The 18,435-nt window shown below is 40.0% G+C and overlaps 1 protein-coding gene across 1 annotated transcript; it reads left to right on the top strand.

The window, feature by feature from the left end:
- Positions 1 to 15: 15 nt before the first annotated feature.
- Positions 16 to 17,628, top strand: samd1b (sterile alpha motif domain containing 1b). Its single transcript, XM_067582716.1, has 7 exons — positions 16 to 1,709; positions 2,819 to 3,035; positions 3,496 to 3,617; positions 12,624 to 12,672; positions 12,782 to 12,899; positions 14,677 to 14,791; positions 14,909 to 17,628. The coding sequence occupies exons 1-7, from the start codon at positions 519 to 521 to the stop codon at positions 15,050 to 15,052; spliced, it is 1,956 nt and encodes a 651-aa protein (XP_067438817.1). The 5' UTR covers positions 16 to 518; the 3' UTR covers positions 15,053 to 17,628.
- Positions 17,629 to 18,435: the final 807 nt, after the last annotated feature.

The raw sequence follows: 18,435 nt of genomic DNA, 5'->3' as shown, positions 1-18,435 counted from the left end.
TGCATTTTATTGGTGGTGGAGTGCTGTAGCCTCGAGGTCGGACATCCATCATTGCCGCCTGATGCGGAATGGAGCCGTCATCCACCCATCTGTTGACCGCCCGACTCCATCTGATTCACCGTAACACCTTAAAACACGACACGCAACAACTCCACCACCTCCTCTGCTGGCTGCCTGTGACGCTCGCTGCTCTTTCTTTGTGTAAACATCAGATATAAACTGCGGGTTGATCTGATCGAGACTGCGAACAAAGAACATATCTCTGATGCGCCAGAGCGAGCCAATTCCACCTTAAATGCCATTCGCGTCTGTGGCGGGGACCTAGGCGCCATCTTCGGTCCACCTTAAGCGCACAATGTGGCCAACAAACGCAAGCGTACCAGCCAGGCTTCCGTCCTCATTCTCCAGCCGGGGATCGCACTCTGGCTTCCCAGCTTTTGACACAGCGTCACTTGTGAAACAACAGAGGGGAATAAAGACGCACTCGGGCCAAACCCCATCCGCACCAGCAGGAGAAGATGTCCGAGCCCAATAAGTACCGAGAGTGGATCCTGGAAACAATCGACTCTCTCCGCTCGAGGAAAGCTCGTCCGGATCTCGAGAGGATTTGTCGAATGGTCCGGAGACGACACGGGTCAGACCCGGACCGAACCAGGACAGAACTGGAAAAACTGATTCAAGAGCAGACTGTGCTCAAAGTTAGCTACAAAGGGTCCATATCGTACCGAAACGCGGCGAAGGTGCAGAGGAAAAGCAGAAAGAAGATTGAGTTTACGGCCGCTGGCAGCAGCAGCAGCAGCAGCAGCAGCTCCAGCGCGGAGGCAGCGAGGGAGCGGACCAAACACGACCATCTGAACAACAACGGCGACAGTGCGCACAGCTTCACCGACCAGGAGGAGGACTCTGAGCCCAGCCCAGATCCTCACACTCAAACATCAACCAACACCACCACCACCGACAAGAAGCTCAAGTCTGCCTCCAGCCCGAGTAGCGGAAACGTGAGTCTCAGTTGTGGCGCAACAACGGGCTGCGCTGTCGGGAGCGGCTGTAAAGAGGAGAAAGCAAGTGCATCGAGAGACAAGGGATTAGGACACCAGGGAGTGGGGGACTGCCCGTCGCCCGGTCACGGCCACAGAGCAAGCGCGCACGACGGCGGTGATGCCAGCGGGACAACACCGAGCAGAGGCGATGCAGTTCAGGGAGGAAAGCAGCCAGGTTTGTCCGGAGCTGACACCCAGAACAAAACTTGCCCAGGAAGCGTCAGCAGCCTCCCTCAGCAGAGGCAGAAGCAGACTGTGTCCCTCCAGCCCAAACTTCGAGTCGGAGGAGGAGGCACCAAAACAACGGGGAACCACGCCAACAACTCCGACCTGGGCGACAGATTGGTGGCTTCTGTTCGCAGCCTGTCCGAGAGGAGCCTCCGAGGGGGCTCCGCCGCCGCGGCCAGAGGCCACATGAAGCCGCTCGGGCTGAAGGAGATTTTGGGCTATCTGAGCAGTCAGGAGCGGCTCTCAGAGGAGAAGCTGACCCGAGGCAAAGTCAAAGTGGTCATGGAGAAGGAGGTGGCGAGAGGCCGGCTGCGCAGGACCCGCTGCGGGAACATTACTCTTCCTCTGAGGGGGATGGTGGTGGAGGAGCCGATGCCGAAGAATGCGTCCGCTGGCAGACCTGTAAAGAGCGCACTGCAGGACAAGCACTCCGTGAAAAAGGTGAGCAATGCTAACTTAATATTTCCAACACGTCCCGGCTGTACAGGGCGCGCTGAACAGAAATGGCTTGCTGATAAATTAATGATCACTGAACCGCACACACACAGGACGCGCTCGACTTCCTTCGCCAAAAATCTTTTTGTTTCTCGTTAAACCACGTTATTAAATGTCAAAAGTGTCTGAGGGTATTTCCAACATTTAGGAAGGTTACATGTTTTTCTGTCTGTCTCTTAATTGTCTGCGTTTGTCCTCTAGCAAAATGTGTGTGTGTGTGTGTGTGTGTGTGTGTGTGTGTGTGTGTGTGTGTGTGTGTGTGTGTGTGTGTGTGTGTGTGTCTCGGCTTCCTGCACAAAAGGTGCGGGTTACACACAGGAGCAGCTCCGGAGCGGCTTTCCCGGATCCTAAAAATGCGCACACAGGATGAGCGCGCGCATCGTAAAGAGCGTCTCTGCATAGCGCGAGCACGAGCAGGTTGTGGTTTTGTTGTCACATCAGTGTTTGGGGTCAATATTGTTTTGCTCCCAGGAACTTGGCTGTGCGGAGCGGAGTGTCTGGGCCTGCCGTGCAGTAGGCGGTGTCTGTCTGTCTAAACTTGAGACGTGCCGCTGCCGCTCTCCTGTGCGCGCTGCTCTGTCAGCCCAAACATCATGTTTGTTCACATTATTTACATTTCGTGCGTTTCACGGTGCGCATAAACCGTGTTGGTCACTTCTGCCTGTTCAACCACTCCCCCCTACCCCCTCGTTATCCCCGCATCTCCCCCTTTGCGTGCCTCATTAAATCCTTTGTATCATTTCTGACAGCTCCCTCTCGCCTTCTCCTGTGGGCGCAGACTTGGGTAGGCTACAGTAGGCGGATATTGTTATTTCTGATATCTGTGTGTTTCTCCAAGTGGGAGGCGTTTTAAATCTGCACTGTCCGCCCCGAAGAAGCGCAACAGATCTAATATGCGGTGTAAAGCTCAAATCAGTTAGCTAAGCCTGAATACGAACTTGACTATATCGAACTCAGGACGAAGCTCCACTTTACTCCCTTTAAAAAAAAAAAAAAAAAAAAATGGGGACGTTTTTCATAGCCTACAACTTTGTATGTCACCCCCCTCTCTCTAGGAGAATGAGCCCATGGAAACAGCCAGTGAAGAAGAAGAACGGGGAGAGAATGAGGAAGAGGAGGAGGAGGATCACAGGAGTTCTGATGAGGAGGGAGGACTATCCCCGGTAGTCATGACAACCGAACCAGGCCTCATTGGGAAAACCACAGAAGATGCTGAGAACCAGACAGCATCGAAGCCGGAAAGCCCCCATCAGGAGCAGGAGTGTGGCAAAGGTGTGTGTGTGTGTGTGTGTGTGTGTGTGTGTGTGTGTGTGTGTGTGTGTGTGTGTGTGTGTGTGTGTGTGTGTGTGTGAGAGAGAGAGAGAGAGAGAGAGAGTGCACGTGCACGGCTGACTACCAACAAGTATGAAGGTGGTTAGTTTTATTTGTTTTTCCTTTTTAAATTAAATGTTTACATTATATCTTACATTTTAACTTAGGCTGCTATTATAAATACTATAAATATAGGCAACAATACTAATGATTCTTGCATCAGTATACTTTGTATTATAATTAATTTATTATTTATAATTTATATATAGTCGTATTTTACTAAAAATAATAACCATGAGCAGTAGTAGTGGTAGTAAGTCGTAGTTTCTTTACAGAGTGGTGAATGATTATTAGTCTTTTCTCTCTTTGCTCATGAATGCAACTAATTTCCCCCTCTTGTCCATGTTTGATGGACTCTCAGGGATGGATTCCCCCACCAGGATATTGTGTCCACCTGTTCACGGAGCTTCTCTGTCACCATGTATCAGTGCACATCCAGAGGAGAGACCCATCACCACTGAGCAGTTACATTTGGAGGCACAGGTAAATGTTGTTGTTTTTTTTTAATTCCAAGAGTCAAAATGACTCGACATGTGCCCCACATCTCAATTCCAATAGTAATCAATCAATCAATCAATCAAACCTTATTTGTGTAGCACCTTTTGTACAGGTTAGTACAAGTGCTTTACAGATGACCACAAACTGATAAGACGGAACAAGTGTGAACAGACAAAACAATTTGAGACTGCACGCAAAAGAGATACAAATGTAATAAAACCAATAAAATAGATTAAAATGAAATAATAATTAGATAAAACAGATAAAAGACAATGACAAATAAAATAGATAAGAGGGAATACAACATTTTAAAACATGAATACAATAAAATAAATGATCAAATAATAATGTCCATAAAATAATGTAATGAAACACCAGGCTAAAGAGGTTTCAAGTTTATATTTCGAGATATCAACACTTGCAGCTACTCTCAGTTCCTCAGGCAAACTGTTCCAAACTGTTCGATTGTCGCAGAGAATAAAAGCTAAAAGCTGCCTCACCAAAAGATGTCCTTGCACTTTGGAACAACTAATAGACTTGTGCCAGAGGATTTGAGGGGTCGTCCTGGTTCATACATCGCAAGCACATCTGACAAATAGGCTGGTGCAAAACCATGAAGTGCTTTAAAAACAAGTAAGAGACTTTTAAAATCAATACAGGGAACCAACTTAGGTAGGCAGCACATATAGATTAAAAGTAGAGGCCCTAAAATCGATCCTTGTGGAACCCCACAAGTCATTTTAGAGGTTTTGGAGAAATTATTAGTACTAGTTGCTAAAAACTCTGCCAGAAAGGTACCAGTTTAAAAACAGCACGGGACTGACCAATGTGATCCCTGAGTCTATTTTAAAAAAAAATTGTGATAAACTGTGTCAAACAGAGGTATTGAGATCCCATAGTTAACTAAAACTCACAACACCAGAAAGTAAAATACTTTTTTACAAGTAAAAGATCACATATCAGCAAAATGTAGTAACCCTAAGCAAATGTGCCCATCATGCAGAATTACGCAAGCGCATTGCATTCACCAAAGAAAAAAACAATGGACGCCTTATCTCATAATCATAACTTAAGTATCTCATAATAACGAGAAAAGATCTCATAATTGTGACTTAGTATCTCATAATTATGAAATATTTTCTCGTAATTATGAGATACTAAGTCATAATTATGAGATAAGGCCTCCAATTTTTTTTTATTGGCAAATGCAATGTGTTTCCGCACAGAATGACCCCATTCAGAGTGTTACATTATTATAATTATTTACTGTGCATTAATATCCATATTATGGGTATTTTTCTACTGATGCATTAATACGTAAGCAGCATTGAGGCAGTACTAATTTTAAGTCCTTCATACACAGTTTGGTCTTAATCTATAACAATACAATTTAGCCTAGTGTTTTTTGTTTATTTTTACAAATGAAATTAGAAATCTGCAAAGCAACCACTATTTCTCTGTCAAATAATTGCAGTAGTGTAAAAAGAACAATGTTCTCACTGAAATGTAGTGAACTGAAAGTCTAAAGTTTCATAAAACATAGAAATCTACAAGGGAAGTGGAAGTACTTCAACTTTTCTGCTAATATTACAATAGCACAAGATCCCAGCTGTTGATCATAGCAGCTTATTTCATAAATATCTACAGTGAAATCTACTTTAGAGTTAGATGGATTGCTCTGTTACATGTATTGCATTATTCTTACTTTCTACCTTCTTATCTGTGATAAGATTAACCAAACTCCGTAACGTATTATGAGTATTTTCAATTATTTTCAAATGAACATGTTTGATGTCCAGTGGTACACAAGAAGAAGTGAAAGTGAAAAAGTCAATAAAATCTGTTTAAGGTTTCGGTATACAATTTTTTTTCTTTGCCATTTTAGAAAGAAGTAACCCACAGTGTAAACAACCCTCAGAATCCTTTTTTGTATTTTTGTCACATTTCCTTAACAAGTGTAGCAATTTAGATGAATTATCAAACACTTAAAAAAATGTGACTGTGCACATTAGAAGTCCAAAGCAAGCTGTTCCTAATTTGATTTACATAATTACACTAAATCATCAAGTACTTGGTTAGATTGCTTGTTTGGTAATGGATGATCAGATTTTTATATATATTAATTTATATTCCTGGTTTCTTATTTTCTCTATTGCAGTCTTCTGCTCTACAGTTTTCATATGCATCTAGTGTACAAGCTTGAAATAACTTGTATCTTTGTTACTTTGTGTTGTCTATGATGGATATACAGTATATTTTTGGAAGGGATATGATAGTGTGTGTGTGTTGCAATGTCGAAGAACAACACTTTTAATCAGTGACAGTTTCATTCTCAAATGTCAGTTTTGCTGCCATATTGCCAAATGTTAACACATGGCAGTAATTCAGCCTGTTTACGCTGGTGGTTTGTCTGGTGCACAGTGATGCATTTTACATCTCCGGCAGCAGCAACAACAGTTGCCTTTTGGGATAAATTGAAGAAGTCAGTAGTTAGCACAAGTATTGGCATGTAGCTACAACAACCTACTAGACAAAGACATATGCTGTGTCCAAAATTCAAACTTCATCCAAAGAGAAAAGGGAAAAGGAGATGGACATAAAGAGAACAGAATTAGTTGATTTGTTGTCAGAGTTTGTGTAAATTTGTCATGATTGAAAACATAAACTATATGTAAGTGGATGTGCTGAAGTACCCAGGCTTATGTTGGATTATTGGATATTATTCCAAGTTATCTGTGAGGCATGGTGCATCCTGCATTTTGTGCCAGTGTTACAGTATGTGAACAAAATGCATCTTTGGATGCTACACAATATATATTTACCATGACATGAAGAAAACAAATGTGGGATGCAATAGTTATAATATGATTAACATGATATGATATTAAGTTTAAACATTTGGGATTCGGGATTTTCATGTCATTTTATGTACAAATGCTTTAAAAAAATACATTTGCCTTTGTTTGACACGTGAATGTACATAGAGACAGGAAATATAGGTAGAGAGGTCTATGACATGCAGCAAAAGTCAACACTTGGACAGTTTCAGGGTCCTGGTTTTGTAAATGTTGGCTTACTGTCACACTGTCATGGCTTTTTGAGACACTTGAATAGAAGAGAGACATTGTTCATGTTATTGGTAACACCTGAGTTTTTCCTTAAAGTTAAAAACAATTACAAATCAATTGCATTTCACCAGGCAACACAAGAGGTGGCGCTCGCCTGACAGCAGTCATATAAACATATGAAAGTGTGTTAATGGCTGTGTTTGGTTCAGTGTTTGTGGCTGATCTATTAGCCAAACTGACCACAGCACACTTAACACACCTGCAGTTTAACAGAGGTGAGGATTTATGAAATTATGTTATTTAGAATTTCACTGTTGGTTTTTGACTTATATATTTGGAAAATACTAGATAGTTTTAAAGTATCCAGTGAAGTTTAACAAAATATTAAAAGCTCTAAACACCCACTCAGGTGTTTTCACTTATGTTGCCTGATTGGACCTCTTCTGATGGTGCAGTCGTAGGATTGTAAACATAATCTGCGGGAGTTAGCATGGCTAGCGTGCTAACAACCAAAGTTCACAAAGTTGTGAATTATACAGCGTTTTATCAAACATTTTAATTTAATTTTCCTCTCTCACTCTCCTTTCACCCTCCTAATAGTTTTCTTGTTACTGTTTGGATGAAGTTACACCTTTTATCATTTTTCTTGGCTGGTCGCCAATTTCTAGCAACCTGAGCAGAGGTTTCATCTGCCTCGTCAGAATTAGTGAAAACAACTGTCTGGGTTTGCAGGGCCTTTAAAACTAGTGGAGAAAATGAAGAGTTCATTTGCAAAAAGATATCTCCATTTTTTTTTTTTTTTTATAAATCATGTTGTTTTTTTTTATTGTGCATTCCAGGTAATATCAGTCAAACTGCAGTTGGGTTGTTTTCATTAAGTAAAAAACTCAACAAAATACAGGTAACTTACAAAATTAAACTTTATTAAAAAATATGTTTGGTTTTTGGGGTTATTTGGAGATAACTCCAAAATAAAAAGACAAAGCCATGTAATGGATATAAGTTTCTTTTAAATGCAATATTTAACATTCTTTAACATAAAACTGCAACAAAAACAGCCCAGTAATGGGCAATATTACACATTTACAGGATCATACCTTGGAAAATCCCGGCCAGACTAAAAAACCCCTGAGCATGAACGTGGCAACGTTTTAACCTGCAGAGTGTCATTAAAGACCCCAGCTGTCCTTTTTTTAAGAGCTACCACAGTGGTGACCAGACAAGCTCATTGCAGAACTGACTCATTGAGCCTCAAGTCTGAGACCGTTTTTTGTTTACAATCAATTCTTTGGGAGCTACACTAACCTGGAGTAAAGTATTTTACAGTATTCCACAGTGTAACTCCATTTTCCATGTTACTTATTGTCATCAGTGACTCAATATTTCATATTTCAGTATTTCACCATCTGTCACAATCCGATTTTTACCCAAATAATACTGCAAAGCAGAGGCCACCATGTTGCTGTCTTTCTTGTTCTGATTCTCTAACCATGTAAAAAGGTGAACGTCCTCTTTTCTCTGATTCTGACAACAGTGGCGAACAACACCAAAGCATACCGGTACAGCTGTCTTCAATAGTATGTCTGTGAAATGGATGACTTTGGCAGCACCAGATTCTGCATTATGTCAAATGCAGTTGTGAAAGTTTCCTCCACAGTATTTAGCAGATCATAGAATTTACGTCCTCTTTGCCTGTGTAAGAGGTACAGGGCAGACTGCGTTTTTCATCACCTGTGAGTTCTGGGTCCTTCGGTCTCAATGGAAGTTTAACACACATCTTTTGACGGGTGTCCGAATGCCAGGTTAAATTCATACATGAATATGCTATGATACAAAGCGCATGAGATCTGCTCATCATTTTGATGTCGGGAAGAGTTCATGCATCCTTCTCACATTCAAGTTAGCTGGAAGAGACTTTCTGCCAGGTGAACCACGGCGAGCGTAACAGCTGGCTCTGCAGGTAAATGTTTTAATGTGGTCACTCACAAATTGTCTCTTGGCTGCCTTTTCATTTGAGCTGCGAGCACCACCGTGGTTTTCAGGCATTGTCACCTCATTCTGCATCCAGTACTTGGCAATGTTGCAGAGACGATCTTTTTGGATGCCTGGAAAAAAAACAATAATTCTTTATTAACACACTGCCCCCTCCTGTAAAGCTCTTGGTTAGAGCAGTGAGCAGTTAGTAGATTGAAGAAAAAGTAATTGACATCTTTTTTGATAGCTGATTAATTGTCTAAAATGATTTAAAGTTTAAGATCTAAATGCTAAACATTTGCTTTTTTCAGATTCTCAAACATTTAACATTTAGTAACATTTGGATGTTTCTCAGTTTTATATCAATTAAAAATGTATCTTTGGGTCTATAAACTCCAAAGAAAATAAGAAATTTGGAAAAAAAACCAAAAACAATCCACAGATACACTGAAAATGAAAATTGTCATTAGTGTGACGACAAAACTGGAAAATTATTATCAAGGTGTTGTGTTCTTAATAGACTAAAAGCTCAGAGCAGTGTATAGAAATAAAAAGCAAACAATCTGAAATGAAATTGAAAAACAGAATTATCCACTGTACGAAACATTAAGTACTTGACTGTCAGATTTTGTTTTGTGTTTGTTGGATTATCCACTCTAAGTCTTCGCTGTTTAACTGGCATAATATCCATGTAAGACAACAGCGTGGCATCCTGTTTTACATTATCCAATGTGGAATAAAACACCCAGTTAGTTTGGTTAACTGCTTGGTAGACAAACTTCACATCTTTAGTTGTGTTGTGTTTACAAGCAATGGAGGGAACTTTTCTCTGACTGCTGTAACGTGCTTTTTTTACTATGTTACGTGAATAGGTTTCAGCTTTCTGAAGGAGATAACATCACTGGCTTTTCAGTTTCATCCAAATTATCCATCTTTAAGATGACTTTGAGCCAAAGTTACACCAAAATTCGTTTTCAGATCAAGCCCCCATGAACAATGCTGGGCTTTGAAGCCAATTTGACATAGTTGCCAAACTGTGGAATTACAACTTCGGTGTCCAACAGGGGCCCAAAAAGCATTTTTCCTGCACACAATCATTGGAAAAGGAGTGGCTGTAGAACGGTGGATACTGTAGTGTCAAATCGATGGATGGCAGTTGAAGAAAACACTAGATCAAAAACTGCTTTTTGATGATAAAAAAATCAGGAGTCAGAAGTCCAAGCAGCAAAGTGTTCTTTAATGCCGGCAATAAAGGAGAGCAAATTAGCGCATACAAGATGAACCAGGTCGCTCTGAAGGTTTTTTCCTTCAGGGCGTAGTTCTTATACCCTTGGGTCGACATAGGTCACACCTATTGTCCATCCTCCTTATTTTTTGGCCAATTACACCATTATTTTTATCTTCGTCACTCTTTGTTGGTCAAAACTCTTCAAGATAGGTTTTAAGCTGTCGTGGATATGTACTGGCATATTCAATTCTATCTGGTTATGTCCAATTTTTTTATATAAGTATTGGGGATCATTTTATACCATTATTGCCAAGTTGTCTTGTCATTATTGCCAAGTTGTCCAAGTTATTCTAGTCACTTTACACCCTTATTTCTTGATCTTCTCCAGAGTGTATTTTTAAAAAAGTGAAGACTTTAATGCAGACCCAAGCAAAGTGACATGTAATACAACCACATTCAAATTTATCCAGTGTATGATTATGATTCTTTTACCGTGCTTCTATACGTATATCGTGATTAAATGTGATTCATGAGATTACAAATACATCATCAATAAGATTCTAACACACTAGCACTTATTGTTTATAAAATTGATAAAATCAATCTGCATAGCTTAATATTGTCTTTAAGCACACCAATGACACTTAATGAAAATACACCACAATACATTTTTTCGAGCCTCACAACCCCCACAAAATGACTTGTTTCACCTGAGAATTTGATCCATTCGGTCTGATCACATTTGGAAAGTCCAGAAGAGCTGCACGATTGAATTGTTTTATCCCAGAAGTTAGCTGTCTCATCTAGCGGAAGTCTAGTGAGCATGCACTATGGATGCATTGGGCCCATAGAGCGTGCGCAGTATGTTTTCATCTGGTCAATTTCTTTACAGCAGGAAGTGGCTTTTTTGGCTTCATGCACCTCTGAGCTACTGTCATAGGAATGGATGGAGCCCCTCCCCCAATGCTGTATCCAGTTCTCTTTATACGTCCATGTTTCAGACAGCACATCTCTGGCTGAACAGAGTCACAGCCATATTGCGTCACCTGACCTGAATACTACAAACTGATTAGCTGAATGGATCAAGAACAGCACTCAAAAATGTGAACTTGCAATGCATTGACAATGGACAATAATGGTTTTTGTGACAAAACATTTAGGATTCAGAATGTGTTATGTGTTAAGAATAACTATGACAGTCAGTTTATTTTTTTAAAGGATGGCTTTTATCAGTTTTTGCAAATAAGCTCCTCAAATATTGCGCTGAACTTCCACCAATGATTAGCCAATAAATGCTCATACTCACAGACAACATCTACATCACATCACAGTGTCAACAACAGAAAAAAAATACAATTCAATTATAAAAACCCTGTGAAATTTGTGTAAACACACATGACATCATTGCTTACATTCACAATCACTCAAAACCATTGTGTGTATCCTGCAATGCTTTTACCGCCTCATAAAATATTTGCAAAGCCAATTTTTTCAATATTTTAAATCCTGCGCTGGTAACTTTAATGTCTGCAGTCTTCTTCTTTGCTGCCTTTGTTGGTGTACTGCGACATTTCTTACATCTGTCAATCAGTGGCAGGAATGTGTCCTCGTGTGCGTGCATGAATACAAACCAAACAGAGACTCATTGGTAAAAACGTTGCTAGGTAGCACTACTAGAGGTCAAAAACTCCACAGGGTACCTTTAAATGGAAATTAAATAGCAGCATTGTTTTGTGAAATCTGTGATAGCTGACTTTTCAAATTTCATGAAAGCTTTGGCTTTGCATAAGTTGGTTTTGCATAAACCCTGATGTCTCCTGGTAACGGTCCTGGCTATCAGATGTCATAGCTAATGTATTTAGGACGTTTTGATGTTGTGTATGTATAATTCTTCTAATATGAGAGTAGAGTGAAGCACTGAGTGTTTATCATGTCGGAAATGATTAGTCAACAAGGAAGTGATTTCAAACACAGCTATATATTTTTTTCAATATCGGATGGATGACAGGTTGTTTAAATATTACCAACCAGCAGCATAGGGCACAAATAGCTTTTATTGGCTTTATAGACATCATAACCTCACTCACTCACCTGCTTCATGTTTGTGTTCAGTCTTAAAATCCTGTTATCACGTCTCATGTTATCTGTCTTTTTTTCTTGACTCTAGTTTGTTTGCTTTAACGCTACTTTAACATTTTTAGATATTTTTTTAAATATATTTTTGTACTGTACATAATCTCTATTGTACAACCTTGGATCATGGCAATAATACATTTCACTTCACATTGCACATGTGTAATGATAGGTATGACAAATAAAGATTGATTGAGAAGAAAACATCAGGAACATGTTTTCGATTTCCAGTAAGACAAACAAACCCCTCTTTGAGAAAACCCATTTAGTTACAGACGCTTGTGAAACAGAGGCTGATCAGGACAAATAGAGGACTCATCAGCTTTGTCTCCCCCACCAGTCCACCTCCTACCTTACACATCATCACTTACATTACCACATGTTCATTTGCAGTTTTGTCATGATGCATCTTAATGCAGCCAGCTCCTTTTATCCTTCAGTTTAGGTGGAGGTGGTATCACTCTCTCAGCATGATTTTACCTCACACTGTCTCTACAGCTCTGACTCATTCCAGGTGACAAATATCATCTATATGTCATGTTCATTAATTCACATCTTTGTTTCAACCCCTCTTCTTTCCACACACAGAATCAGATGCAGTCAGGCAGAATCAACCACACCTCCTTGGGCTTTAACAGTGAGTTCTGCTCTACAGATATTCTCAAAATGTGTGTTTGTGCATGTTTGTGTTTGCTGGTTAGCAGTGACGGCAGGGGATCAGAATGTGCTTAATTTTCCCCTCGTAGGCTTGGAGTGTAAGACAGAGGTCGGCGTGTCGTCCTGCCTGCTCACACCCACGGCCTCCCCGAGAGACTCTGGCCTGTCTGAGGAACGAGGGATGAACGGAGGAGTTAACAGTGGAGGGTGAGTACAGCAAAGACAGTGAGACCCTGAAAACACCAAACAGATTCATGGGGCTGGTGGAGCATCTGATCCTCCTGACTTCATATGTTGAATCTGTAACAATCTTCCTTATAAATGTAGATTAATCCAACTTTTAAAGCACAGCCAGATAGAAAACTGATGAAAGCGAGGATGCTTTTTAACGTCAAGCAACTGCATGCATGTAAAAAGAGGTTAGCGTGGAATGCTAACTGGATGTTAGATAACGAATTTATAGCACTTTATTTTGGTTGCAGTATCACAGCTAGATGTTATTGAAGGCAGAATCAACATGTTGAATATTTCTTTTTTTAAAGTTGCATTAAGTTGGAATTAATTTTATGAAATTGTACATTTTTAATGGTTTATTCCTGCACTCTTGTAATGCACCAATGAAAGCTTGAGCTGCAACGATAAGTCAATTAGTTGAATAGTCAATCGACCGAAAATCAATCAGTCAATTAGTTTCTCTGGTTCAAGCTTTTAAATGTGATTATTTTCTGGTTTCTTTAGTCTTCTATGACAGTAAACTGAATATCTTCTGATTGTGAACTGTTGGTCAGACAAAATAAGACACTTCAAGTTGCATCTTGGGCTTTAGGAAATGGTGAGCAACATTTCACCGTTTTCTGATATTTCATTGACCAAATGACTAAAAGGTTAATCAAGAAAATCATCGACAGATTAATCGATAATGAAAATAATCGTTAGCTGCAGCCCTAATGAAAGCATACAATTAATTCTTTGATTTATTGCGCTTGTGGCTACAGCCTAATCACTGCAGCACGGCAAGGTTTATAAGGCTTATTCCTGAGACAAATGTGTCAAATAAAATATTTGCTTTGTTGGGTCTGCACTGGAGCCGTTTTCACTTGTTTCAGGGGCTTCTTGACTTCAGTCTGGTATTCATCCAATGAAATACATGCTCAGGTCGACTGAGGTCATGTGACCGTTGTCTTGTCTGTATGTTCAGGGTCATTGTTGCAGTGTCCGAAATTGTGAGGATGGGGATATGATCCGAAACTCTGTGTATGCAATGTGGATATAAACACCCTCAAATTAAAGCTGAAAGTTGGTACTTTCACCTCATAGTCATTGTTTAATTTGAACTAAGCCAAATAAAGTTAAACAAAGTCTAGTCATTCAGTAATATTCAGTAAGGCCTGCAGAGTTACTAGACTCATTACTTCTGTACATATATATTTGCACACCGCATAAATCGTGTATATGGCTTTAATATTATGATTTATATAACGTTGGTTCAAGGTTTTTATTTCTCACATACACATCGAATACATTGTGTAAATGAAATGGTTTCTGTTGTAGCTCAGTCCACTATATATGGTAATAATATCAAAAAGACTAAACTAATGGACAAAAATAAATAATAAAAGCAAAAAAGACACAGACAGAAACAAGAAAAAGAAACTTCAAGTATCAACTCGAGGTAGTAAGGCTTGAGGTGAAGTTTTTTAAAGTGGACACAGTTCAAGGTGCATGAATTTGTGCAAATTTTGTCATTATAAAGCATAGAGGTCTAATTATCCTCATGCATATAGCTTTTGAGTGTAATTTCTTACGTTTCTTATTTTAGTTAACTAGTTAGTTATAATCTTCATCTGTTCCCTACCTCTTTAGATTGTGTCTTTCTCTGCTTTATAAGTCTTATCTGCAGTTTTTCTAACTTATTTTTTGCATTCAGGCTGTTATATTTTTGATGATATAGAGGAGGAAACCGCCCTCTTCCTTATCTTTCTAGGTTCATCAAGTCTGAGGGTGCCAGTGGAAGCCCAGTGGACTGGACAGTGTCTGATGTGGTCAGTTATTTCACAGCAGCAGGTTTCCCCGAGCAGGCTGCTGCCTTCAGGACCCAGGTGAGTCTGCACCTCCTTTAAGCACCACTAGAGAGCGCCACAGACAGGACTAATGACTATACTTGAACAGTTGTGACTTACACCTATCTACCTGCATTGCTTTGCTCTCTTCATCAGGAAATCGATGGAAAGTCCCTTCTCCTCATGCAGCGTAATGATGTTTTGACTGGCCTGTCAATCAGGCTCGGCCCTGCCCTCAAGATCTATGAGCGTCACGTAAAGGTTTTGCAGAAAACACACTTTGAGGATGACGACTGCTAACGATACACGGAATACAGAGACTGTTATGTTTATATCTACATATAGTGCAATTAATCATATAAAAATGCATGCATGATATAAAATACACTTTTTTATCTCATGTCCAACAACACACACACACACACACACACACTTCCTCCTGGCCCTCTGCAGCTGCTCTGGTTGATGAACAACTAAAAACAGACATTTTAATATGCAGAGGTCCAAAAACAGTCATGCAATTTCTCTCTTTTTTAAAAAAAAAAAATTTACAACAATCAAGCACTTTGCAATTTCTCGATTAAACTGTGCGAGTGGTTTTGTTTTGATGTACTGTTATTTCGTGCTGAACTTTTATGCACGTTCTGAAAGAGGTCGTGGTGATTCTGTGTGGAGGTAAATTCCGTTTTTTTTTTGTCTTTCGAGGCTGTTACGAGGGTTTTTTTCTCGCTGCGGGTGCGTGTCTGTCCGTACACGCATACTGCATGTGTGTGAACAGCAACAAATTACAAGATGACCAGATTAAAGAGGTACTGCACACTTCAACGTGTTTTTTGAGCTGTAAACTAAATTTTGTGACTCCACTATGATGAAACACATCAATGCTGGTGTTAATATTGACACTGACACCAAATTTATAAAAATCGGCATTTCATGGGTTGAAAATGGCTCAACCTGTCATCTGCTGTTCAAAATCAGCCCTGAAAAGGCGGGGCCACTGCTGACATTGAGTCAACCGTTTGAGAGTTCTCTATGTCATAAAATTTATATAAATGGTAGAACATTAAAGCCCACCTCCCTCAGCCCCCACCCTTGAGTGTGAGTCTGTGAAACCGCCTGCGCTCATTTTCAAATATATACTGATTGAGACGGTTTTAGCTTCAGCAGCTAACAGCAGCACTGTCCTGCTGGAGGAAATCTCTCAGTCTGTGGCTGTCTGCGGGAGGAAGAGCTAAAACAACAGAAATCCTTTTTGCATTTCGTCCTGTAGCTCTTTAACTCGCCGTCTGTCTGTTCTTGTGGTTATCAGCTAGATATCAGGTATCAGCAGCAGACCGCAGCTCTGCTCCACAGCGGACAGGTTCAGTAACAGTGGAGCTCCATGATTTAACATTTTAAAACAAGATTTTACCAGTTGATAACTGCAGGAACAGACAGCTGGAGAGTTAAAGAGCTAGAGGATGAAATGCAAAGATGATTTCTGTTGTTTTTGTGGCTGCCAGCAGCATTTCCTCCTGCAGACCGTCACAGATGGAGAGATTTCCTCCAGCAGGTCAGTGCTGCTGTTAGCTCCTGAAGCTAAAACTGTCTTAATTTGAAAATAAACCAAGTTAAACACAGACAGGTTTATTTAAAAATGACTACTGGCTCATTTAAATGTCATCGAATTTTTTGTTCCTCCTCTCATTATTATTATTATTATTCTTACAGTGGAAACTGCTTATAGTGATCACGGTTACAGTGATCAGCTGCACATATGGGTCAAAAAGTTTGAGACAGAATCATTCCTATACAAATGCTGTTTAAATAATTCACTCTTAGTAAACAAGTCCACTTACAGTGTTTATCTTGGGTCCATTCATACATGACAACATATAGAAAAAAAATTGAAACTACAGTAATTCAATTTTTATTTTTATTTTTTACTTCCTTGATACATGTATCATATGTACTTAGCGGCTGCAGCACCATTATTGCCTCGCAGTAACCCATCTGCTGCCAGCTGGTTACCTGAGGCTGCTGCTGTGTGCACATTGACATCATGGCGTGAAAAAGAAAGTCACTTTCTCTCAATGAAAAACGTAGTCTCCTTGCAGCTTATGACAAGATGCCAAAAACGAGCCAACGAGATGCAGCAGCGAAACAACCAGCGTTTAAACAGCTGTTCTGTATTTTGAAACAGTCAGTAAGATTCAGTAAATAGTGAAGCTGCCCGTTTCATTACTTTATATTCATGTAGTAAATATACAAATGTCAATTAGATGGTAATCTGCATGAGAAGTAAATAAAAAAAAAATAAAAATAAATAATCATCCACTAATAGTGATCAGTTTGACTCGGACAGATGTGATCACTGTAAGCGGTTTCCACTGTATTATCATTCGTCTCTGGCCAGAGGATGTCAGAGGAACTCCTGCCCTCCTGCCTCACACATCCACCCCCCCCCCTCCCCGTCAGCCCCTTGCTCACTTTTATAAAATAATGCAGTGGGTGGAGTTAGGCTCAGACCTGGGGGTGGAGTTACACTTTAAATACATTCCCAGAAGCTGAAGTGGATGGTTGAGATTCTGTTAAATTGCTGCTAAATCACAACCTTTTTAAAAACAGTCTTCGGTCAAAGCAATAAGCTGACAATTCCTCCAAGATGTTTCTGGAGGTTGTTGGATTGGCAGGTGGTTGATTTTGTGTAGTTTAACGTCTGACATAAACTTGTTGATAATGTTTTGAACAGATCTCCTTCAGCCTGCATGAATCCCCACATTACAGCAGGCTCCATCAATGTTGATCACCAGCTAACTGAACTGAAATCAGCAGAACAATCAACGAGATGTAACAGAATAAACATGTAAATATATTCAAGCAAAAAAAAACAAAAACACATTTAATACATCTGCCTACATTTGTAAATTACAGAGAAATAATTATTTGAATGAAAGATGTTAACGCAGGGTAAAGCTGAGTCAATCAATCAACTAATCTCATGCCACCAGCATTTTTTTACCGTTTTTGCGGCTCAAACCTTGGAAACCAAAATGCTGTCAGATTGTCACACACATCATTCCCACCTGCACTGTAGCGACACACATTCCAAGTTCTACATCGTCTTTGTGCAAACATCATAAAAAAAATTATGTTATTTCTGTGTTCATATATTTCTGTTTTCAGCTTATTGGTGTTCATTTTGTGAATGTTTTCAGTAAAGTCCAACATTTCTTTGTGCATTCAAACCTCTACCTCTCTCCCCTCCTTCCCCCCCTTTCACTCTCTCACTCTTTTTTCCAACTTCCAAGAACACATTTTCGAGGTTATTACTGTTGGCTGAAGGTGTGTTTCGGTGCATGTTGCACTCCTTAACATTCAGATCATTTCATTCTTATTTGTTCAATCTGTAGGAGAAGGACAGCTGTGTCTGATTCTCCTAACGGGGAATGTACAATACAACTACGCCCTTGTCTCCTGTCATTTGTTAAAGAACAACTTTAGTAATAAAAGTTTCAATTAAAACATCACAATGTGTCCATTCTGAGTGTGTGTACGATGTTTTGTGTTCATGTGAGGGCTGTGTGTGTGTGTGTGTAGCATGCATAAATGTGCATATATAATGTGTGAGGGAGGGCACGTATGGAATCCACTGTTTGTTTTGAGCAGCTGTGTCACGACAGCAGCGCCTGTCAGTCACAACA

This window comes from Thunnus thynnus, chromosome 3, assembly GCF_963924715.1.
Source record: "Thunnus thynnus chromosome 3, fThuThy2.1, whole genome shotgun sequence".
NCBI lineage: Eukaryota > Metazoa > Chordata > Actinopteri > Scombriformes > Scombridae > Thunnus > Thunnus thynnus.
Note: the sequence above shows the minus strand (reverse complement) of the source record. Positions and strands in the feature narration are given on the sequence as shown.